Below are 25123 nucleotides of genomic sequence, written 5' to 3'. Positions count from 1 at the left end.
TTAAGGTATGGGGATGCAATCTATTTTTAAAATACCATGGAAGCTTTTACTCATCCATCTTGAAATCTAATTGTTATTAACGCTCAGTTTCTACTTACATATCCACTTTAGTTAGGCAGTAAGTGTATTACACCGCCCCAGAAATGCTTCTACAGTTAGAAACAGGATGGAAAGATTTCACCTTCACCCTTAACAGCATTCCGGAACAGCTACTAAGTGCTTTTTTAACAAGAAATGCTTGTGCCTCCCCTCCAGAGATTTAAGAGACGAAGGTGGGGAAAGAAGGGATTATAGCCATTGAATGAAGACAGTGTGGACTGAAGAGTGCAGTAAAGACGGACTCTACCATGGACCCAGCAGGGTGCGACGCGAGGGCAGCATGGCGGCTCCTCGGGGACAGTCGGCCGCACTTTTCCCCCGTCAGACCCTAACTCCTGCTAAGCACCGAGCCTGCGGAGTTGCTGAGAGTGTGGAGACGCGCACGCCAGCTTGCCAGAGCCCCGTCTGATGGGGTGCGGGCGTGGACGAGACTCGACAGGAAGGCTGGAAGCTCGGAGATGCACGCTGGAAGCCGGGCGCACTGGCTTCTCACGGCCTGAGACCTCCCCAAATTAGCTTCCTTTGGCGAAACTCGCCCGAAATCACGGCGCCGATCCTGCACACACGGCCTTCTCCCACAGGTTTCTTTTTTTTTTTTTTATTTTAATTTTTCTTGACAGGCAGAGTGGACAGTGAGAGAGAGAGAGACAGAGAGAAAGGTCTTCCTTTGCCGTTGGTTCACCCTCCAATGGCCACTGCACCGCGCTGATCCGATGGCAGGAGCCAGGTGCTTCTCCTGGTCTCCCATGGGTGCAGGGCCCAAGTACCTGGGCCATCCTCCACTGCACTCCCGGGCCACAGCAGAGAGCTGGCCTGGAAGAGGGGCAACCGGGACAGAATCCAGCACCCCGACCGGGACTAGAACCCGGTGTGCCGGCGCCGCAAGGCGGAGGATTAGCCTAGTGAGCCGCGGCGCCGGCCTCTCCCACAGGTTTCTAAAACTCCGCCCGCGGCCTCCGGCCCTCGCTCTCCCCTCCGCTAGGAAGTCGCGTAAGGGAGGGCGCAGGTCGAACCCTGCACCCACGTTCGCTGCCTCCGCTCCCCGCAGGAGCCCGGAATCCAGGGCTTTGCCGTCGCCATGGCAACCAGGAGTTCCGCGGTCCCCCACCCTCCTCCGACTTCTTCCACTTCCCCCGGCCGCCCGCGCGGAGCTGCCGCCGCTCTCGCGAGATTTGAGCGCGGCGCGGAGCCGCCCTGCGGTGATCTCACTGGAGACTGGGGCCGGTGGGGGGAGGAGAGGGAGGCGGAGAGGGAGGGGAAGGAATGGGGCGGGGAGGAGAAGGGCGAGCGCCGCGCCGCCACTGCCGGCAACTTTGTGAGCGAGTTCAGTGCGTGCGCGAGCGAGAGAGCGGAAAGTCAGTGCGGTGCCGAGTGCCCGGGAGGGAGGGTCTCCGGGGAGGGCCAGGTGCGGGTCCCAGAGGCCGCCCCCAGCCACCGCGTCTCCTCCTGCCTCTGAGGCGCCCTCCCCATCTCCTCCCCCCGCCGGCAGTTACCTGTCCCCTCCCCCACGCGGCGCGCACTTCCCCTGCCCCCCCCGCCCCCCGCGCGCGCCCACCCCGGGCCTCCGGACCTCGGCCGCCCCCTCAGCGCTTTCTCCCGGGTGCTGGCGGGCGGCAATGGGGGGCCCCGAGCCTCGGGGGCGGCGCGAACGGGGGCCCGGGCGCCTAGACGATAGTTGATGCCCGGGGACTGGGGGGCACGCCCGCCCCCGGCTCGCCAGCCCGCATTCCGCGTCCCCCTCGGAGCCGGCCTCGGGAGTTGTGCCGGTTCCGCCCCCGCCTGCCCCGGGCTCCCTCCGCTCGGCGCGGGGCGCCCGCCGTTCTCCGCAGACGCGGCGGCGAGGGAGCGCGCACCGACCGTCTACGCGGTTTCTCTTTCTCCCCAGGGAGAGCGCGCGGCGGACGCGCCCCGGACGCGCGGCGGCCCCAGGCGGCCGGGCGGAGCGGTAAGTGGCCCCCCAGGCGCCCGGGGTTCCGGGCCCGGGAGTGGGGTTGGGCTGCGGGCCGCGTCCTGCTCCGCTTGTGGTCGGGGCCGGCTCCGGGGTCCGGCGCGAGGCACGGGGGAGGCCGGGTAAAGTTGGATTTCCGAGTCGGCGGCGTCCTGATGCCGCGCAGCCCGGCGGGGACGAGTCCGGGCTCCCCCGCGCCCGGCGCGCGCGCACGCACGCACCTCGGAATCCGGATCTGCACAACTACCGGTGCAGGCGGCTGTGCGGGAGGCCCGCATACCCGCGCCGCCGTGTGGGTCTGCCGCTTGCGGCTCCGCCGCGCGACCCTTGCCCTTGGGTCACCTGGGTGAGCGCTTTGCAGGCTGTGCTGGCGGGGACAGGCCGCGCGGGTTGATCGTGGGAGAGGGAGAGGTTCGGCGGGGTGCCCGGGGGTGGTTAATTTCGCTGTCGGGGAGTGAAATCCCGGGATGCTGTAACCTGCTCTCCTGGGAGCCAGTGACCCGTGAGGGGGCTGGGGAGGCGTGCGGGTGCTGCAGAAAGAACTTTTCCTCCCTCGCTCCGTCTGTTGCCAACTCGTCGCCTGACCTTAAAGGAAAATCGCGAGGCTCTTAAATCGCTCCTCGGCGTTTGCAGACGCGTCGGGCAGGTTGACATTTCATCGGGGTTCGCCGCGTGGAGAGGAGAGGGGCATGGGGAGTAGCTCACTCTCCGGGAAGGCGGTGCGGAGCGGGATTGCCGGCTGCTCCACGGCTTCCCGACCGCGTTTGCCTGTCACAGATTTCACTTTTCTCGACGGTCGGTTTCTGGAGGCAGCACTCGCGGACGCGCTTACTACCTGCCAGGGGATTCTGTTTCTAAAGTGGAGCCAGTGATGCGGTGCAGATTTCGGAGCGAAGGTGTCGGCTTTCCGCAGGTTCCAGGTCTATCTGGATGGACCGGGGTTGGCGGTTCCTCTATAAAGCAAGCCTTTCATGTTGAGACTGACTCAGGCTCTTAAAGCCATTGTTTTTATACTGGTGCTCTGTGGGAGCTGAAGTGTCAACTTTCTCCTGTGTGCTCACACAGGATAGGCTTCCAAGGCGCTGAATTTTTGGGAAAAGTACAAGATTAAGCCCTACAGGATGGCTCCCCGCAGCCGGTTTAGTAACTATTAATTTTCTATGTAATCCTGGAGTTAACGGCTTGGCTTTTTCCCTTTTTCATTTTTTGAAAGCTGCAATTAAGGTACCTTTACCCGGATGAAAAGAAGCTGATTGGATCATATGGAACAGGGACAGTAGCAGTAGTCTGAGTTAAAAGGTTTAAGGAAAGCAGTTCACGGTCACCGATGTGTCCAGCTGTTAGATGACATCCTAGTTATTAGCTGAGAATATTAATATGAAAGCATTTTTCCTCATGGAATAAATTATTTATACTAAAGCATTAGCAATTAAGTGTGCATTTAAAAATGACTTGGGTGATGGTTTGCACATTGTTTAGGGGCAGAATATGAGATTTGCGGCGGGATGAATGCTTTTATGTCCCTGACACTTATTTTCTTAATCTCGTTAATGCGTAAGTAAAGGACTCTTGAAATTGACCATCAATAGGTTTCTGCAGTTGACTGAGAGAGCAAGTTTGGCCAGTGGCTCAAGACTGTCAGTAGGTGCTGCTGTTGCTAGCATCTCTGTGGTTCCTGGTGTTGCTCTTTGAGTTTGAAATGACCCCTCTGGTTCCTGAACATTTTAGATGTGAAGTGTCGGGCACGTTTTAGATGTGAAGTGTCGGGCAGCAGGTAGTCACGATTTCATTGTGGGGAGACTCAGGCTCTTGGGGATAGGTCCAGAGCACCTCACTAAATTACATGTTGGGATTCATTTAACTCTTTTTGACCCCCATCCTTTCACTGATGTTTTCTGGGCTTTGTATTTACTTTGGATTACTTGTGTAAAGTTGATATCATCCCCCTACCCTGATTATTATTATTATTTTTTTTTTGGAAAAACAATTTTTTTTTTGACAGGCAGAGTGAGTGAGAGAGACAGAGAGAAAGGTCTTCTTTCTGTTGGTTCACCCCCCAAATGGCTGCTAAGGCTGGCCCACTGCGCCGCTCCGATCCGAAGCCAGGAGCCAGGTGCTTCCTCCTGCTCTCCCATGGGGGTGCAGGGCCCAAGAACTTGGGCCATCCTCCACTGCCTTCCTGGGCCACGGCAGAGAGCTGCATTAGAAGAGGAGCAACCGGGACAGAATCCGATGCCCCAACCAGGACTAGAATCCTGGGTACCGGCGCCACAGGCCTAGTGAGCCATGGCGCCGGCCTAGAAAACAATTTTTGAAAACAGTTTCTAGTAGCTTTATTGAGGTCAGACATTGGAGGATTGCCTGTGATTGACAGTTTTATAGGCTTTCGGGGATCTTGAGTTGAGATGTGCATAACATACATTGTTCTATCTCAAGTTGAGGTTTTAATTTTTAAATAATCTTTTTTAAAAAATTATTTATTTGAAAAGCAGAGTTAGGGAGAGAGAGTGGGAGAGACAGAGAGATCTTTGATCACTGGCTCATTCCTCAAATGGTTGCAATGGCCAGGCTGAAGCCAGGAACCAGGAGCCAGGAGTTTGATCCCAGTGTGCCATGTTGGTGGCCGGGGTCCCAAGCACTTGGGCCATCTTCTGCTGCTCTCCCAGGTCATTGGCAGGGAGCTGGATCTGAAGTGGAGCAGCCAGGAGTTGGTCTAGTGCCTGGTGTTGCAGGTGGTAGCTTAACCCCTATGTCACAATGCTGGCCCCTAAATAAAGTCTTTAAAAAATACCTTTGAGTATGAAACAGGAGCATGAGGAGAGCTGAAAAGGTGAATACAGAACCCTGATTCTGTCCAACTCACTGGAGAGTTTGTGATGATTAATAATAACGATTGTATGGACTCATACTGCGTGTGGTATTTTGTGACTGGCTTTTTTCACCTAGCTCTATCAAAAAAAGCCCATAATACTTTTTGAAAGCATTTTAACTTTGGTAGTAAGGATACAGATTTTAGATTCAAAACCAGGCACTCCCTGTCTGCTGACACAGAAACTGCAGCCTGTGCTGGGACCAGAGGAAACAGCAAAATCACCAGTTGCTGTGTGTGTGTGTGTGTGTGTGTGTGTGAGTGTGTAGCCGAGAATGAATTTGAAGCTTTCATAAATGGTATAAAGCCACCGTGGTACTAGTCCACAGATGCACTCAGTACCTGTGTACCTGTGGTTACCTAAGCACCTCACCTCTCCACACCTCAGACTTGTCCTGCTTCCTCCTCAGTTTTTTCAGATACCTCTTAGAAGTTATATTCTGGTCTTCCTTTTTTTTTTTTTTTTTTTTTTAATTTATTTATTTGAAAGGCTGAGAGTTACAGAGAGGCAGAGACAGAGTGAGTGTCTTCCGTATGCTGGTTCACTCCCCAAATGGCTGCAACGTCTGGAGCTGCGCTGATTTGGAGCCAGGAGCTTCCTCCAGGTCTCCCTTGCGGGTGTAGGGGCCCAAGGACTTGGGCCATCTTGTACTGCTTTCCCAGACCATAGCAGAGAGCTAGATTGGAAGTGGAGCAGCTGGGACTAGAACCAGTGCCCATATGGGATGCCGGTGCTGCAGGCGGCAGTTTTAGCCACTACACCACAATGCTGGCACCTCTTTGATTTTACTGTGGTCTCATCAGTGACCAAGCCTTCCCAAATTCTTCCCATTCTTCTCATTTTCTGCTTTTTCCTATTAGTTTTATAACATCATCTGAGAACAAATTCTTATTAATTTCTGTTTCCAGCTGGCTGTGGCATTCTTTTTGACCGTCCTGGTTCTTGTAGCCCCAGTGTCCAGGCTGTGTTGTATGATTCTTCTGTCTAATGTACACATTTAGGAACATCTGCCACCCTCACAGAGTGCAAGCGGGCCCAGTACTTGCTGTTATGACCTTCCTGTTGGGTCTCTTCTTTCCTGTTCAGACCTTTCCAGGACTGAGTCTATCAAACAGCCTGCCTTCCTTCCTTCCCTCCCTTTCTATTTTATTTATTTATTTATTTATTTATTTATTTATTTATTTATTTAAAAGTCAGAGTTACACAGAGAGAAGGAGAGGCAGAAAGAGAGGGAGGGAGGGAGGACTTCTATCTGCTTGTTCACTCCCCAAGAAGGCCACAATGGCTGGAGCTGTGCCAATCCGAGGCCAGGAGCGAGGAGCTTCTTCCAGGTCTCCCACGCGGGTGCAGGGGCCCAAGCACTTGGGCCATCTTCTGCTGCTTTCCCAGGCCACAGCAGAGAGCTGGATCGGAAGTGGAGCAGTTGGGACTTGAACTGGTACCCATATGGGATGCCAGCATTGCATGTGGTGGCTTTACCTGCTCTGCTGTGCCCAGGACTGAATCTTTACATCTGTAGGGCCTCTGTTATCTCCCTTCTCAGCCATTCTGATGTGCTTTGAACCGTTCATTTCTCATTTTATTTAGTTGTACTCAATTCAAAAATTGTTGAACTCTACTAAGCTCCTTCCCCACTCTCAAGTTCCTTAGCCCTCTCTTATCCCCTCCATGCATATAGTGCTCCTTATCAGTGCTTTGTATCCCTGTCCCCTTGATGCAGCACTAACCCCTGCATTCTAGTCTTACTGGTATCTTTCTCATCCTTCAAGTCCCACCTCCCTGTTTATATCTTTTTCTCGTTACTCTGAAGTTGCTCTGAGTTTGCTCCTTTCTGAGGTACTGTTGTACCATGTTGTATCCTTAAATAATGTAGCATTGAATTAATGCATAGTTTATTGAGGGTGTTTAGCCCAGAGAATACTCAGCATGGACAAAATCCCTTTCACAAGAGTCAAATAGGAAGAATAAGAGATTGCCTCTGCCTTCTCAGACCCCCTCTCCCCCAACAACACAATGAGCAGAATATATAATAGATTATTTGAATGAACATCAGAAAGAACGTTTCTAGTAGAATTGCTTGCAAGTGTGACAGGCCGTGATTCGCTGCTGGTTAAGGCTGGATCTTTCCTGGATGGGGCCATTGTAAAGGGCATTCAGTTCTTGGGGACTTGGTTTAGTGCTTCTCAGTCCCTATAGAGCAGCAGAATTATCTGGGGAAGTTCAGATTGAGCAGCCTGTGAAACCCTGCTTAGACCTCTGAGCCATGTGATTCTTCTTGTCCTGAGATCCTGTGAGTGTCTCTTTGGTTTACCACATTTTTATGGAGTGCCTGCATTGTGCAGCAGTGTGAAGGTTTTAGTTTTGCCTTCCTAGAACATAATGAAGGAGTTGAGGGTGATGCAGAGAGACAAGTGAAACTATGTGGTTTCTTCTCAGGTGGGTGAGGACGGGGCCATTTCTCATTTTGCGTATTTCTTTGTCTCAGATGAATGGGCACTGGTAAGTCAACCTACTTGTACTGATTTGCTCCTTGGTGTACAGCTTGTTATTTTGTTCTTTATCCCATTATTTTCATGCCACTGAATTTCTCCATTGAGAAAGAGCCACTCCCTCTTCGGTTGTTTCATGGTAGGTTCAGCTTTTTGATTTTCTTGCTTCCTAGTAATACATTAACATTGGTAACCACTCAGAATGCTTAGTATGCTAGACACTTTGAGTTGCATTATTGCTAATATTAATAAGCTTCAAGCTGGACATGAGGACTGTGAGTGGGAGGCAGGATGTTTAGTTCCTGTTAGAGATTTTTTTCTTACCTTGAAGTACATGGCAGCAGCTAGTGAGTGAAGCAATTATCTTGTGCAGTCATCTGTTGGGTCTAGAGTGCTCCAGTCATGCTTTGACTGTGTGCATAGAGTATACTGTATTGTTGGGAATGCCAGAAAGTCTGTCTGCTTATAATAGGGTAGTTAATGATCACCACCCAGTTAAACTGGTAATTTGTTTTAAACATTATGCTGTGCTGATGATACAAGCTCTCCACCCATTTCTGCAGTGGAAGGCTGGTCTTGCTGGTATAATTTAAAATACGGTATGTAATTTATTATTTGTCCATGTTATGTCACAGGGAAGAGTCCTGTACTCTTTGGTATCTTCAGTAATGGGCTGGATCTCCTAGAACTGGCATGTGAGCCATTTGTTGGTTTCTTTTCTTGCACTGTTTGTAGGACTGTAGCACTTCAGAGTGACTTCCACAGGGCCCAGTTAATACCTCTTGTTGAACTCCACCAATATATTCATTCTATGTTAAGTTCTTCATTTATGGCACTCCATCTTATCCTCATGAAATTCCTGTGAAATAGGTGTTAGCAATATCTATTTAGAGACGAGTAAACTGAAGCTTCAGAGAGATTAAGTAACTTGTCTGGCCTTCATATGCCTGTCTGATTGCATTTTTCCAGGGGACTTAGGCACCTCTTCCTGTTGTAGGCTTCACCAAGAACAATTAGATGGTAGATGAATGGACTTGGAGGTGAAGCTTAATGTATTTAATTTCTTCCCCTGCTGGAGTTAAGATAATGTTGTCATTGTCCTGTTTGACCACTTGAACTTCCTGAGATAGGGGGAACAACCTCAGGATGGGCTCAGACCTGCTAGAGAATTCTGAGGCCTAGAGTTGTAAATTTTTCTAGTATGAACAACTAAATGAAATGTAAATATTTTTAGTCGTGGTGAAACAAATATATATCTTTACAGGATTTGTAGTAACCACAGAGTTTTTTTTTTCTAGTCAGAGCACCTTCACTTTACTTCCTTAACCTGGGCACAGGAAACTTGACACGTTTATTTTCTGCAGTAGAATGTTTTCTCATCTTGCAGCATGGATTCTGATGTGAAGTAGTCATCGCCCATTGACTTCTGCCTACTGCCCTAAAATTATGCAGTCATCAAGTCAGCATCTGCTTTGTTTTGAAATAGAAGTCTTTTAGGAGCCCAGGGGACGTATGCACAATCTGCAGATTGCTAAAGAGGTTAGTGGAACTGAAGTTAATTGAACATCCCAAAACAGGTGTAAGTGCCGTTGTGGCTTCTTCAAGTGTGCTTTGGGAAAAGACTCATTTAGTTGGTCAAACAGAACTGAAATCACTAGTAAAAGTTAACTTGAACCATGGTGAACAAAGAGGACATTTTTAATACCTTAACTTTCTTTTGAGTTGTGGGCTTTTTGTGTTTACTGAATCCAGTATACCCTTCCTAAAACTTGATGTTCAGGTCATTTTCCTGGACCAAATATTTGAGACTTCTCTTTCATGTTAAATAAATCCTCAAGATTTTCTGCTTTGGTTTATTAGATAAGGGTTTTTGGCAGCTGGAGAGGTTTTATCTTAATCCTTTGTTAGCTTTAGTGTTCAGGCTTATTTAATTTTTTTTTGAGGTAATAATATCTAAGATTCATTATCAAAACACAAGTTGTTTTTGAACTCTGCTATACAACTTGGTGCCATTTCAGTGATACTCAATGACTCAAAATTAAGACATTACACATTCACTTTATGAGAAGGGGAGAGATTAAGTACAACTACTTTAAAGAGAAGAAAGAGAAGGCAGAAATGCTAACGTTAATTACCACTCAAATGCTAGTGCAATGTGAATTGCTACTGAGGGATTTCACTTGCTTAAAGATTTGAAAAGAATTCAAACCTGGCTATGTTTTGAAGAGCTGGCAGAGTAATCTTTTCTGTTCTATCGGGGAGCAACCAGAGGGCAAACATTCTCTGTCTCGGTTGACAGAACAACTAGCATTTTTTTTCCCCGAAATTTTGTCAACAGACATGTGAATACTTACATATGAATATTGAAGCATTTGTATCCAGTCAGTTAAGAGAATGATTTTTGCAATTATGACAAAGTCAACGGTGAAGAGTTGTGAGTAGGCAGGCAAGTCTGTTAAAGTGAGAAAGTCCCCTCATCTCTCCAGTTTTGTTTCTAAGTAAACCAGCTAAGGTGTACATGCCCTGACCCATAACCATTTCTAGGTTAGCTATTTTACTCTTTCATACTTATAGCATCTAGTGCTGAGAGTTTGGAATTTGAATAAATAGCTTTAATAACCTAGGGATTTCTTTTAAGGGCCTATGAAACAAAATTGAGAAAGGCAACTCAGCATAGTTTATATACACATATTTAGTAAAACAACTAATAAATTTATTTAACATAATAGGTTAATATTTATCAGGTTTTAGTTCAATTACTCTTAGTCTATTTGACCCAAATTAAGAAGCCCTATCATGTAAGGCAAGCATATCAAAAGCTCCATGGCCTACTAACTCTGGTTTATTTAAGAAATTTATTGGGCCTGTGGAACTTAATAAATCTTATCCTTAATACTATTATTCATACTGAATTCAAAAATACTATACTGGACCATTATTACCTTAAGAAATGCAGCCAATAGATATTAGATATTGGCACCCCCATATGTAAAAAAAAAAAAAAATAGCAACTTTAAAAGGGAGATGGTGGTTATTTTACTTACTCTTGTAAAATAATTGAAATAATTTGGCTAGCTAAAACTTGAATGCTTGACTAATCAATATTTTACTTACCACTTTTCAATATTAGTTTTAATGTTAATTTTTGCTTTATCCAAAAAGCCAGAAAATAAGACAAACCTGAATAGTACATGGTTCAGCCTGTTGGAATGATTCCATATTGAAACAAATTTATCTAACTGTATGTCCATGCTAACTTCTAATAATCTTGAAATATGAAATTTTTAGCCCAATAAAGAATCCACAGATTTTCATTAGTAAACACTTGATTCTATTCAGATTCTATTCTAGAAATTTCCTAAACCTTGAAATTTTCTGGCTTATTCTTGTCTGAAACCACCTTGATTATAATAAAAGTGAAAATTTTTCAGAAAGTTGAATATATTACATACACATAAAATCATTTAGCAGTTGAGAAGAAATCAATTTAAAAACCATAATCTAAAAGAAGTTAACTATAAAATACTAAACATGATCAATATTTGATTTTATTTCCCCCCTTTAGTGAGGCTAAAATTAAAAAATGGAAACCTTATGTAGTTTCAGTAACTAAAATTCATATGCACAAACTCAAGACAGTAGAGAGAATTGTTATTTTATGTTTCATACTTTTTGAATATTTTTTGTTCCAACATGATTAATCTCAAAAAGTAACCATTTATGTGACATTTAACAAGTAAACTAAATTTTGGTTTGTATACATTCTAGGTTGGATAGCATTAATGCAAAGTCTCAGTGCTTCAGAGAGGTAAACAGTTTATATTAAAACTGTGATATTCAAATAAAGAAATGACATTTTAAAATGTTTAATGATAGGCCAAACACATATCATTTTACTATAAAAAGGAGTCTAACTCTTCAAATTAAAACTGAATTAAAAGAATTTTTTTAAACTACACTGATTAAAAAAAAATGTTTTTCCTTATTTGTTGAAATATACATTTTGCTCCTCATCCAGCCAACACAAGGACAAATTTCCCTTAAGGTTTGCATTTTTTCTTTAGTATTCATCCAACCAAATTTAAAAGGTGTTAAGGATAACTTCCTTTTTCCCTTTATGAGAATCTAGAGGTGAACAAAACTTTAAGCAAAACCTGTACTGTTTCAATTAGACTTGCTGAATAAAAAGGCATAGCTATTATATAAGTTAGGGATTTCAATAGAAGGTGTTCTCCTATTTGTTGAGGACTCCATTTGTGTGAAACCTCCCTTGGCAAGGGTGTGAATTCACTAATTATGCCTTCTGCTCCAAGTGTGACTCCTTGACAATAAATGTACTTCCCATTCCTTTCCACAGGGCTCTTGGTCCCTGAGTTTTGTTGAAGCTGTACATAATATTGATGACTGTAAATGGAGTGAGATGATAATGCTGAGCATGATAATTAACCTGACATTGACGGCGTAGGACAATGCAAGGATGGGCCAGCACATTTTCTGTAAAAAGACTTGCAAGTCCATTACCAAATCCAGCAAATCTATTCAATTGTTCGCTCCTCTGCCCCTGCACGCCGCCGCCGCCAGTGCCAGGAAAGGGCTCCTCCGCGGGGCGTGGAGGCGGAGGGCACGCCTAATGGCGGGCTCTTCTCGCCCCAGTGCAGGTTGCGGCTGCCTGGGATGTCTGGGGGAGTCGTCACCCAGTGGCCCAGGTCCGAGCTGGAGCTGAAAGACCTTGCAGGGAAAGCGCCTCCGAAGCCCTGCTCGTCCCGGGCCCCGCCCCGGTAGCCCAAGCCATCGAATCCATCGTGGCGCCGCAGATGCATGGCAGCGCGGGAGGATGAGGCGAGCCTACCCGGGGCCAGCCACTACCGCGCCACGGCGACCTAGGGTCCCACGGTCTCCCCTCACGGGCCGCCGCCGGTGCCGGCGCGTCCCAGGCTCATTTCATCTTAAGAACAAAGATTAATTTTAAAGAATATTGTTAAGCGTTCTGAAATGGCAGAAATCCCCCGAAGTTCGTCAATGCATTTGACTCATGGTGCACTCATTTAGAGCTAGACACTCGCTGGTGCTATTCTTGGTTTGCCACTGCAGCAGTGAATCACTTTGTGTTTGAGTTGTAGGCTCTTCACGTTCACAATGCTATGGAACAGTACGTTAAGGACGTGCCACATTCATACCCTTCCGCTGGTCCTCAGTCCATGAAATCTGTTTCCAAATGGCACCTGAATAGTCTTCATTCACTCCACTCATGCTCTCCGAGCTGTTCGGGCCGGGTGTGGCCCGTGGTGAGGCTCTGCTGAGGGCTGTGCTAAGGACAGTGTCGTTCTGTCCCCGGGAGGCATCCGGCTAGTGGGGCCCTCAGGAGGAATGGAGGAAAATGTTCAGCAGGAGACAGAGGAAGTCATGCAAGTGTCTGGTCTGCTTTTCTTTCTCATTATTATGAAGCCAGTACACAAGCCTCTGGACAGTTTGGGAAATACAAGCAGATAGGAAGAAGTTACAGGAGATGATAGTAACTCACAGGTTATTGTAAGGGTTCAGTGAGGCACTGTATGTAACACCTTTCTCATAGTTCAGATTTCTTTTGAAGGGATTATTGGGTGCTCTTACTGTGCTGTCATCTAGCAGGCAGCAGGCACAGTGCCTGACATAGGGCAGAGGTCCCATCCTTCTACACTCTCAGCCTTGCAGTTTTCCCAGTCTCTTTCCCTTTGATAGTTAAGGTCTCTAACAGATTTGTAAAATACATTTGCTCTGCATTGTACAGGAAAATCCCATTTCATCCGTGGTTTTCTTCGAGAAATCATTCTGAACATTATTTTTCCCGGGTGTTAGATGGGGAAAGGGGAGGGGAAGGAAAGCTGACGGCTCAGTTGTGGGTGGGGGGAGGTGACAGGGAGCAGTCAATGTGGGTATTTTCCTGCTTCCGTTTGCTCCATGTCAGCCCTAGCAAGGACTGTACTGTGGCCAGCATGGCTGAGATTTGTGACTGTGAGCAGTGGTTAAGAGGGCAGGATGGGTACTGTGAGGGATGTAAGTGGTTCTTCTGACATGCTCTTGCCTTCCATTCACTTAATCAACAGTTGTTGAAGCTCTCCTGTGTGCAAGGCGCTGTGGATTGAAGGAGTTGGGATTGAAAGGAATTGTCCATCCCATGAGATTAAGCCAAATTGATAGATAAGTGACAGAAAATTACAGCTAAGTTTTTTTTTCTCTTATTACTATTTTAAAAAGATCATTTAGTTTTTATTTATTTGAAAGGCAGACAGAAAAAGAGGGCACCCATTGCTGATTTATTCCTCCCAGATGCCCCCAACAGCCAGGGCTGGGCCAGGTCAGAGCCAGGAGCCAGGAGCATGGAACTCAGTCCAAGTCTCCCATGTGGGTGGCAGGAACCCAAGTACTTGAACCATAACTGTTGCTCCCATGGTGTACATTAACAGGAAGGTGGAATCAGAAGTGGAGCTGGGACTCGGACGTAGGCACTCCAGTATGGGATGTAGGCCCACCTCTGCAGCTTGCTTCAAGTGCCAGGGTAGAGGGAAGGGGCGGGGAGGCTTTGCTAAAACCGATTAAAATTGTTTTTGTGTTTGCTTTTCCCTATAGACCTTGAAGGCTAGGGCTGTGTCTTCAGCTTTACAATCCCGGAACCTAATCTTAAGTGCATCCCTGAGTAAATATTTATAAATTCAAACGTGGCACAATGACATCTAGATAGTTTATAAACGGTGTATTTAAACTATCTATAAATCTGTGGAAGTCTCAGCTCTATAAATGGAAACATCTGATAAGTCCTTGACTTCCTGGTAATTCTGTTTCTGAAGATAGATCAAAATTTGACTGTCTCCTAGTGAGAATATGGGGTGAAAGTGACTATTTTGTTTTGGCATTTTGTCATGACGGGGAGCGTGTGGAGAGACTTGATTCTGTGGCAGTTTAGAATGGGGTCTCACGAAGCTCAGAGCGGGCTGGCGTACTTGCAAGGCTGCGGAGCCATAGCAAGGGGGTGGTTTCATCCAGGTAGGGGGACTCCAAGACATTTATGTGATTTGTATGACTGGAAGTAACACTGAGAAGCAAACATAGAGCTGCCTTCTAAATAAATCAGCATGACTGTTTAGAGAAAGAAGGCAGATAAAAAAAATACCCTGGTTGTATAATTCACATACCATAGAGTTAGCCCATTTAAAGTATACAATTCAGTGGCTTTGAGTATATTCAGACTACATGGAACTATCTCCACAGTCAGTTTTAGCACAAATTACTTCAAAAATAAATCCCATGCCCCTTAGTTTTCACCTCTCTGCCCTGACTCTCCATTCCTGCAGCCCTAAGCCACCACTTTCTGCCTCTTTACATTTGTTCATTTTTGTTTTTTCCATAAAATGGAGTTACTTACTATGTGGCCTTTTGTGACTGGCTTCTTTTACTTAGCATGATGTTGTCAAGATTCATACGGATTACAGCATGTATAAGTACTTTTAATTTTTTTAAAGATTTATTTATTTATTTGAAAGGTAGAGTTATGGAGAGGCAGAGAGGGAGAGGAAAGGAGAGAGACTGCAACGGCTGGAGCTGGGCCAATCCGAAGCCAGGAGCCTAGAGCTTCTTCTGGGTCTCTCGTGTGGGTGCAGGGACCCAAGCACTTGCGTCATCTTCTGCTGCTTTCCCAGGCCATAGCAGAGAGCTGGATAGGAAGTGGAGCAGCAGAGACTCGAACCAGTGCCCATATGGGATGCTGGCACTGCAGACTAGGGCTTTAACCTGCTGCACCCCAGCACCAGCCCCCTTGTAATTCTTTTTATTGTCAAATGACATTCAGTTATGTGGGTGTAACATCTTGTTTATTCACTCATCACTTGATGTACATTTGGGTTGTTGCAGCTTTCTGGCTGTTAAGAATAATGCTGCTACTCATTTATAAGTTTTGTATACCCTTGTTTTCATTTCTTTTGGGTATATACTTAAGAGTGGGGTTGTTGATTGTATATGGTAACTTTGTGTCCAGCCTTTTGAGAACTTGCCAGACTGTCTTCCAAAGTGACTACATTTTTTCCTCCTTATGGCAGTGCATGAGGGTACCAGTTTCTCTGTATCTTTAGCTATCCTACAGGAGTGAATGATTTGCATTTCTTTAATGACTAATGATGAGAATCTTTTCATGTGTCTGGTGCCTGTTTGTGTTATCTTCTTCGGAGAAATATCTATTCAGATCCTTTGCTCATTTAAAAATTAGTTTGTCTTTTTAGTTTCGAGTTGTGAGAATGCTATATATTTTCTAGATACAAGTCCTTTATCAAATGTATAGTTTGCAGATTTTCTCCCAGTTCTCTGGGTTGTTTCTTACTATATTAGTGAGCCAGATTTTTAGTCTTGTACAGAGTAGAAAATTGCACATAATAAGCATTTTAAGAATAGGCTGACTGAACAAAATGTTAGCAAACCGAATCCAACACTACATTAGAAAGATCATACATCTTGATGAAGTGGGATTTAGCCCAGAGGGGTAAGGGTGGTTCAGCATTGCCAAGTCAATAGACATCATAAATCGCATCCGCAGAGTGAAGAACAAAATCATACGATCATCTCAATAGATGTAGAGAAAGCATTTGATCAAATTCAGTTTCTCTTAGTGATACAAACCCTCAACAAATTAGCTGAAAGCACTTCCTTTCAGATCTGGAACAAGGTAAAGATGTCCACTTTCACCACTCTTACTCAATGTAGTATTGGAAATAGCAAGAACAGTTGGGGAAGAAAAAGACATAAAAGGGCATCAGAATTGGAGAGGTGAAGATAAGAATACCCAAGTTTGCACATGTCTTTATTTTGAAGTTGAACAGCTTTATTTCAAACATTGTGGAGGGAATTTTTTCTGCCAAGGCCCATTTGCGTATTGTAACATCATCTGAAGACCATACGAAATTCCCAACTTGTAGAAACTGCCATTTGGTGAGCAGTGCTTGGTTAGCTGCTGGTATTGATACTTGGTAATGTCCACCACGACTGGGAGATCACACGGAAGCTTCCCTGACAGGCTTCCCTTCCTCTTACGTGAACTGCTTCATACCACAGGCTGTAAAAAGGCAGGAGCATGGTTTGCGGCTCAGCCCCCGCCTGTCACAGCGATAAACATCACCACACTTGTAGTCAGGATCACTCATCAACCCCTTCAGTTGGTGGCTGCTGAACCCTCGGCCTTAGCCTTCCTCCACGTTTCATGGCAGTGAAACTGCACTTGTCTCGAGGCAGAGACAATTCAGTTCTTTGTTGACAAATGCAGTTAGGCTGCATGTTCCGATGGCACCTGCACCCTTGTGGGAGACCTGGATTAAGCTGCCAGCCTTGGATCCGCCCAGCCTCTGGCCCTTGCAACCACCTGGGGAGTGAACCAGGGGATGGAAGATCCTCTGAAATTCTCCCTTTCAAATAAGCAAGTACCTTAAAGAAGCTTCGTTGAGGTCAGCTCGCTTGCTCCCTGACTTGCGTATCTACCACAGCGAGGCCTGGCTGAGGTGGCCTGATGCAACTGGACTCCTGGGAGGAGCACGCTTCCCACCGTGCACCTGGGCCCACTTGGTGGAGGTGGGCACATCCTGCAGGCTTTCCTGTCTCTGCAGGACACAGTTTTGCCTCAGACACCGACAGAAGCCATCACCTATCCGTCTCTTGCTGAGACTGTCAGCTCCGCTTCTCTTTGTTGTCGGCATTGGCAGGATGTCTTGCCTGGACTGGGCGAGCTGCAGCTCACGCCCCGTTAGCCTGAAAACTATCTTCTGTGTATGGAAAATCCTAAATGCCTCACCAAAAAACTGTTAAAACTATTAAGCCAATTCAATAAAGTCACAGGATATAAAATCAACCTACAAAAACAGCATTTTAACACACAAATAATGATCTTACTGAAAGAGAAATCAAGACGTCTCACTCATAATAGCTACAAAATTTTTAAATACTTGGAACAAATTTTAATGAAGAAGTAAAAGATTTCTGTAATGAAAATTATGACACATTCATTGATGAATGAAATTATCAAGAACAGAAAAATATAGAAAGATGGTCCCCATTCATGGGTTGGAAGAATTAATATTGTTAAAATGTCTATACTACCTAAGGCAAACCACAGAATCAGTGCAATCTGTATGAAAATATCAATGACATTGTTTACAGAAATAGTAGAAATACTCCTAAAATTCTTATGGAACCACAAAAGTCCCAATATGACCAAAGCGATCGTGAGAAAAAAAAAAAGTTGGTAGCATCACCATATCTGATTTCAAAGCATATTACAAAGCTGTAGTAAATAAATAATAATGATACTGGCATAAAAACTGATACACAGATTAATGGAACAGAATAGACAGATCAGAAATTAATCCAGATACACACAGCCAACTGATTTTTTTCCCCAGCTGTGACACCAGATAGGATCCAAAGAAGAGATGACAGTCTCTGAGTTTTATGGAGACTTACTTTTCCCTTCTGTGGTAGCCTCTCTTTTCTTTTTTTTCTTTTTTTTTTAAGATTTATTTGAGAGAGAGAGAGTTATAGACAGAGAGAAGGAGAGACAGAGATGAAGGTCTTCCATCTGTTGGTTCATTCCTCAAATGGTTGCAACGACCAGCGCTAAGCCAATCAGGAGCCAGGAACTTTTTTGGGGTCTCCCACGTTGGTGCAGGGTTCCAAGCACTTGGGCCATCCTCTACTGCTTTCCCAGGCCACAGCAGAGAGCTGGATAGGAAGAGGAGTAGCTGGGACTAGAACCCAGCACCCATATGGGATGCTGGCACCGCAGGCATAGACTTAACCCATGCGCCACAGTGCCAGCCCGTGTTGGTCTCTTGAAGCACTCTGTGAGCTCTGAAACAGCACAAGAAAGAGTGAGCCCTCGGATCTGGCTGAAAAGCCCATGAGAGTATTTCAGGCATGGAAAGCCAAGACACTCTGGCAAAAAGATCTCTGTGAGTGAGATCCCAGTGGAAAGAACAGGTCTTCAAAGAGGGAGGTGCCTTTCTCTGAAGGGAGGAGAGAACCTCCACTTTGACTACGACCTTGTCTAAACAAGATAAGAGTCGGAGAACTCAAGGGGCTTCCATAGCCTTGGAAACTCATGACTGGTGCATAGGGAGATTATTGATGCCATAAACAGGAGTGTCAATTTGTAAAGTCAACAACAGGAGTCACTGTGCACTTACTCCTCATGTAGGATCTCTGTCCTTAATGTGCTGTACACTGAGGCTTAATGCTATAACGAGTACTCAAACAGTATATTTCACTTTGTGTTTCTATGGGGGTGCAAACGATTGAAATCTTTACTTAATGTACACTAAACTGATCTTCTGTAAAAAAAAAAAAAAGAAAGAAAGAAAGAAAGAAAGAAATTATCAATTCCCAACTTGACTCTCACTGGGATTAAACATGACAATAGGTCTGATCTGATTTCATCATCATTTAAAAAAATCATCTATTATTTTTCACTTTATGTTTCTGTGTGGGAACAAACTGTTGAAATCCTTACTTAAGGTATACTAAGCTGATCTTCTGTATATTAAGATAATCGAAAATGAATCTTGATGTGAATGGAAGGGGAGAGGGAGTGGGAAAGGGGAGGGTTGTGGGTGGGAGGGACGGTATGGGGGGGAAAGCCATTGTAACCCATGAGTCGTACTTTGGAAATTTATATTCATTAAATAAAAGATAAAAAAAAAAAAAGAAAGAAAGAGTGAGCCAACTGATTTTTTAAAAAAAGATTCAATTAGTTTTATTTGAGAGGTAGAGTTAGACAGAGACAGAAAGAAAGATCTTCTATCCATTGGTTCACTTCCCAAATGGCTGCAATGGCCAGAGCTGTGATGATCCGAAGCCAGCAGCCAGGAGATTTTTCCAGATCTCCCATGCAGTGCAGGGGTCGAAGCACTTGGGCCATCCTCTACTGCTTTCCCAGACCATAGCAGAGAGCTGGATCAGAAAGGGGACAGCTGGTTATGAACTGGTGCCCATTTGGGATGCAGGTGCTGTAGGCAACGTCTTTACCTGCTTTGCCTCAGTGTCGGCCCCAAGACAGCTGATTTTTGACAAAGGTGCTAAGAACATACATAGCCCTTGCAAAACTGGACTTACATATATAGAAGAAGGAAATTAAACCCCTCCTTAGCATATAAAAAATTAATCCCAAGTGAACCAAAGACCTAAATGTAAAACCTGAAACCATGAAATGGTTACAAGAGGTGCTGGTGTTGTACAGTGAGTTAAGTCACCACTTGTGACGGTGCCATCCCATATATGCGCCATTTCAAGTCCAATCTGTTCTGCTTCCAGACCAGCTCCCTGATGATGTTCCCGAGAAGGTAGTAGGCAATAGCCCAAGTCCTTGGGTCCCTGCAACCTACATGAGTGACCTGGAAAAAGTTCCAGGTTCCTAGCTTCATCCTGGGCCAGCCATGGTCATTGTACCAGCAGGTAGAAGAGTGCGGTTTCTGTCACACACACACACACACCCCCCCCCCCCCGTAACTCTGCCTTTCAATAAATAAGTCTTAAAGAAATCGCTAGGAGAAAACATAGGGGAATCTTTTCAAATAATTGGTAAAGGTAGTGATTTCTTGGGTAAGAAATTTCTTGGGATAAGACCCCAAAAGCACAGGAAACAAAAGCAAAAATATACAAATAGAATTATATCAAACTCAGAAGTTTCTGTACAGCAAAGGAAAGAATCAGTGGAGTGAAAAGACATTGGACAGAATGGGAAGAATAATTGCAAGCTATTTATCTGACACAAAATTAGTATCCAGAATACGTCAGCAACTAAAAAAGCTTCAACAGGGCCGGCGCCGCGGCTCACTAGGCTAATCCTCCGCCTAGCGGCGCCGGCACACCGGGTTCTAGTCCCGGTCGGGGCGCCGGATTCTGTCCCGGTTGCCCCTCTTCCAGGCCAGCTTTCTGCTGTGGCCAGGGAGTGCAGTGGAGGATGGCCCAGGTGCTTGGGCCCTGCACCCCATGGGAGACCAGGAAAAGCACCTGGCTCCTGGCTCCTGCCATCGGATCAGCGCGGTGCGCCGGCCGCAGCGCGCCTGCCGCGGCGGCCATTGGAGGGTAAACCAACGGCAAAGGAAGACCTTTCTCTCTGTCTCTCTCTCTCACTGTCCACTCTGCCTGTCAAAAAAAAAAAAAAAAAAAGCTTCAACAACAAACAGCCAATCCAGTTAAGAAGTGGGCAGAAGGACCTGAATAGAAAGTTTTCAAAAGAAGAAATACAAATGGACAACAGATTATGAAAAACATGCTCAACATTGCCAGCCACGGGGAAATGCAATCAAAACCACTGTGAGATACCTCCTCACCCCTGTCGGGATGGCTGTTTTCAGAAAGACAGTAACAAATGGGAAGATGTGGAGAAAAGAGGCCTTACACACTGTTGGTGGGAATGTAAATTAGTGCAACCATTGAGGAAAAGGCAATGGAGATTCCTTAAAAAACTAGAAATAGGAACGCCATATGATACAGCAGTCCCACTTCTGGGTATGTATCCAAAAGACACAAACTCACTGTATCAGAGAGTTAGCAGCTCTACCATGTTTATTGCAGCACTTTTTGAAATATCCAAAATATGGAATCAACCGGAGTGTTCATCATTAGATGAATAGATAAAACTCGGTATCTATACACAATGAAATACTAGTCAGCCATAAAAAGGAATGCATTCCTGTCATTTGCAGCATGGAACTAGATGGAAATTGATGGCAGTGGGCGATATCATGTCGAGTGAAATAAAGCAAAATCATTATGTGTGTTGTCCTTCATATGTAGGACCTGAAAACAAAAGAAAAAAATTCTGAGCAAAACTCAATCTGAACACAGAATGTTCATTACTAGAGGTTGAAGAGTGGGAGGAATAGGAGGAGTTTGCATTAAGAAAATAGGGGAAGCTGGGTGCTGTTTTAAAATTTTCACAAACATTAATATGAGAAATTAATAGGGAAGCAAGGTATGGGATATATGGGAATTCTTTGTATTACTACACAGCTTTTTATTTTTTAATAAGTTTAAAATATTCTGAAATAAATTGTTAACATGAAGAATAGGCCACATTGCTATAAATATGAGGGTACTTTGAAAAGTTAATAGAAAATTTAAAACATAAGTGTTGCTCCCCCTCTTCGTGGAGGAACGACACAAAACCCTGCCTAGGCTTCATATCCGAGTCACGGCACCATTATGTCGCTCCCCCTCTTCATGGAGGAATGACACTAAGCCCTGCCTAGGCTTCATATCCGAGTCACGGCACCATTATGTCGCTCCCCCTCTTCGTGGAGGAACAACACAGGACCCTGCGCTGTTCTTTTGTCTGCTTGGCCCTCCCCGGGTTTGCTGCTGGTTCTTCCCGGGTTGGCTACCATCCCTTCCACCTCCGTGGAAGGGCGGTTCCCCCTGCCACATTCCCCACTTCCGCGAGGGAGCGGCACACCGCCGGCCGGCTCTCTCGGGGGCTGCACAGGTGTTCCTTCAGATAGATGTTCCCCTTAGATGTTCCTGGTGCATGTTGTCTCTCTCCTCCTTTATAGTCCTCTTCCACCAATTCCAACTCTGCTACCCACACGCCGAGTACGCTGCTCTCCTCCAATCAGGAGCAGGTCCTGCTGTTTACTGGTTGAACTGGAGGCAGCTGTGTAGAAGCTGTTTCTCCCTTCTCAGCGCCAAATTGTGGGAGAGCAGATGCATAGAATAAGTCTTAATTCCAGTAACTTAGTCTAGTCCGGGTTGCTCCCCACAATAAGCTTATTTTCATATGAAAGTATTTTTTAAAAAAGATTATTTTAAAGTCAGAGTTACAGAGAAAGAAGGAGAGGTAGAGGTAGAGAGAGAGAGAGAGAGAGAGAGAGGTCTTCCATCCACTGACTGGTTCACTCCCCAAATGGCCACAATGGCTGGAGCTGTGATGATCTGAAGCTAGGAGCTTCTTTTGGGTCTCCCATGTGGGTGCAGGAGCCCAAGGACTTGGGCCATCTTCTACTGCTTTCCCAGGCCATAGCAGAGAGCTGGATCAGAAATGGAGCAGCCAGGACTTGAACCATGGGATACTGGCACTGCAGGCGGCTGCTTTACATGCTACACCACAGTGCTGGCCCCAAAAATATTTAAAATCCATGAGTATTTTGGAAAGACTTTCTTTTAAAAGTCAGCTTTTACTCGAGGTAGCCAACTGTATGAAGAGAAAAGTTTTATTTAGCTCACAGTTTTGGAGGTTCAGGTCCAAAATCAGGCAGCTCCACTGGTTTGTCCCACATGAGGGCAGTGGATGGCAGTGGATGGCAGTGGCAGAGGATTTGCAGAGGAAGGATCACACAGCCAGCCAGGAGCTGAGAGGTTGACTCAACCTAAGCTTGTATAAGAATGTTTTTTTTTCTTTTTTAAAACTCCCTTCTGAGGGCATGCCCATAGTGATCCCACACCTCCCGGTAGGCCCTACCTCCTAAAAGTTTCATCTCCCAGTAGTGCCAGGCTGCGGATCAAGCCTTTAACACATGGGCCTGTGGGGACATTCAGACTCCTAATTACTGAGTGTCCAGTTATGCCTACGATGACTATGACTTGTAAGGAAAAAAAATCAAAATTACCATAATGATAGAAAAAAAAGTTTTTGGGACCACCGGTGGCACAGCAGGTAAAGCCACCACCTGCAGTGCTGACATCCCATAAGGGCTCCAGTTCTTGTCCTGGTTGCTCCATTTCTGATCCAGCTCCCTGTTAATGGCCTGGGGAAAGCAGCAGAAGATGGCCCAAGTGCTTGGGCCCCTGCTACCCACATGGGAGACCTGGAGGAAGTTCCTGGCTCAGCTCTGGCTGTTGTGAACATTTTGGATGGGTGATGAGTGAGCCAACAGATAGAAGATCTTTCTCTGTCTCTCCCTCTCTGTAGCTCTGAACTGCAAATAAAGAAAACTCTAAAAAACATTTTGTAAGTGTAATATACATCATATGCACAAATCATGAAGTATAACTTAATAATTACCAGAAAATGAATACACAACATATAACTGTCATGCAGAATCAAGAAAGAACATGCCGGTCCATCTTTGCATGGTTAGCCCTCCTCCTGTCCCAAAGGTCCAACAGCTCTTTTGTCTGTTATCAGTATAGATTAGTTTTTGCATGTTTTTGAACTTTGTAGAGATGGGATCATGCACTGTGTTTTCTTTTGCTTAACATACAAAATTTTGTCCTTGTATTGCTTACAATTGCTTACATTTTCACTGCTGTATAATTTTCCACTGTATGGATGTCTAGCCATTTATATGTCTTGATGGAAATTTGAATTTCAAATTTTTGACTATGATTCCCATTCTTATTTGTGCCTTGAGTTGCATATGGACATGCATTTCTGTTTGTTATGTATCTAACAGTGGACTTGCTGTGTTGTAAAGTTCATAGAATATGCATTTTATGGAAATACATATGCATACATGTCAAGATTTAAAACTTTTGATTTGAGAGGCAGAGTGCAAGGGAGAAAGCTTTTTTTTTCAGGCAGAAGGATAGTATGTGAAAGATGACAATAAAATAATAGAGTTCTTTACCCATTGAAAATGAGTAAAAATCTCTAAGCTAAAATGAATTGCTCTTTAGATACCAAAATAACTGCAGTACCTTTTGAGGAAAGCCAGTTTGGGACTAAGAAATGGGGTGAGAGAAGCTCTCTGGAGGCTGGAAGATGCTAGTGAAGGCCCCTGCGTGTCCTGTGAGGAACCTGGAATTTCACAAGTTGAAAGGACCTTGGAAAGACTGTAAACATCCAGAGAACAAAACAGATTTATATTTAAAAGATTTGCTGTAGTGTGGAAAATAAAAAAGTAGCAGTCTGAGCCTAGGGAAACAGGAAACTCTGTTCGAAGTGTGAGGGTTGGATTGCAGAGGGCCTGTACCAAGGTGGTGGTTGTTGTGTAACAGAAATTGCAGGTTCCAATATTTGAACAGTTTTTCTGCACTGGGCCCAATAGACCAGGCTTAAAAAGCAAAGTGGAGTTACTCTCACTAAAGTTCCATGTCACCAAGCTGAAACTAAGCTCCTGATTTGATCTTCCTGAGCAGTCAGGACTAGAGCAGTAACAGCCACATTTCCTTTTTTTTTTTTTTTTTTTAATTGACAGGTAGAGTTACAGACTGTGTGAGAGAGAGAGAGAGAGAAAGGTATTCCTTCCATTGGTTCACTCCCCCAGTGGCCGCCGCGGCCTGTGCTGCACCGGTCCGAAGCCAGGAGCCAGGTGCTTCTTCCCTGTCTCCCATGTGGGTGCAGAGGCCCAAGAACTGGGGCCATCTTTCACTGCCCTCCCGGGCCACAGCAGAGAGCTGGACTGGAAGAGGAGCAACCAGGACTAGAACCCGGCACCTATATGGGATGCTGGCACTGCAGGCAGAGGATTAACCAAGTGAGCCATGGCGCTGGCCCAGCCACATTTCCTAAACAGGCCAGGTTGAAACCACAGGATGAGTTAATCTTTACCCAAAGCAAGCAACCTGATATCAGCCAATCCATTGTTTTTGTTGTTCTCTTCCCACCTCACCAGGAAAGTAACCTTGAAGTGACCAATCCACTATATTTCATTGAGTTTCTGCTTTGTTCGACCTTTCTCTGTTCAGCCCGTTAGAGTGAAGTGTTGCCAGATTCTGGAATAGATAATAAAGGCAATTAGGATTGGTAAACTAAATTGTTCTAATTTTGT

General features: G+C 45.4%; 1 protein-coding gene and 2 pseudogenes across 33 annotated transcripts in view; 1 reads left to right on the top strand and 2 right to left on the bottom strand.

The window, feature by feature from the left end:
• Positions 1-243: 243 nt before the first annotated feature.
• Positions 244-25123, top strand: part of LOC108175596 (uncharacterized) — a 157956-nt gene continuing 133076 nt past the window's right edge. For 16 of the 32 annotated variants that reach the window (XM_089322252.1, XM_089322250.1, XM_089322248.1 and 13 more), the window contains exons 1-2: positions 687-1454; positions 1985-2044. In XM_089322252.1, coding sequence (XP_089178378.1) covers positions 1178-1454; positions 1985-2044 — 337 coding nt within the window. In that variant the 5' untranslated portion in view covers positions 687-1177. Of the gene's footprint in view, positions 1505-1606; positions 2045-2270; positions 2394-25123 lie in introns of those variants that run through there. The other 16 variants (XR_016226554.1, XR_016226556.1, XR_016226555.1 and 13 more) reach the window with 7 other exon arrangements.
• Positions 2663-13265, bottom strand: LOC149120091 (mitochondrial outer membrane protein SLC25A46 pseudogene; annotated as a pseudogene). Its single transcript, XR_016226550.1, has one exon. The product of XR_016226550.1 is annotated as a mitochondrial outer membrane protein SLC25A46 pseudogene (transcript).
• LOC149120090 (small nucleolar RNA SNORA26) lies at positions 17817-17949 on the bottom strand (annotated as a pseudogene).

This window comes from Oryctolagus cuniculus, chromosome 20 (genome assembly GCF_051225735.1).
Source record: "Oryctolagus cuniculus isolate XC-2025 breed Fujian yellow rabbit chromosome 20, ASM5122573v1, whole genome shotgun sequence".
In the NCBI taxonomy this organism is placed as follows: domain Eukaryota; kingdom Metazoa; phylum Chordata; class Mammalia; order Lagomorpha; family Leporidae; genus Oryctolagus; species Oryctolagus cuniculus.
Note: the sequence above shows the minus strand (reverse complement) of the source record. Positions and strands in the feature narration are given on the sequence as shown.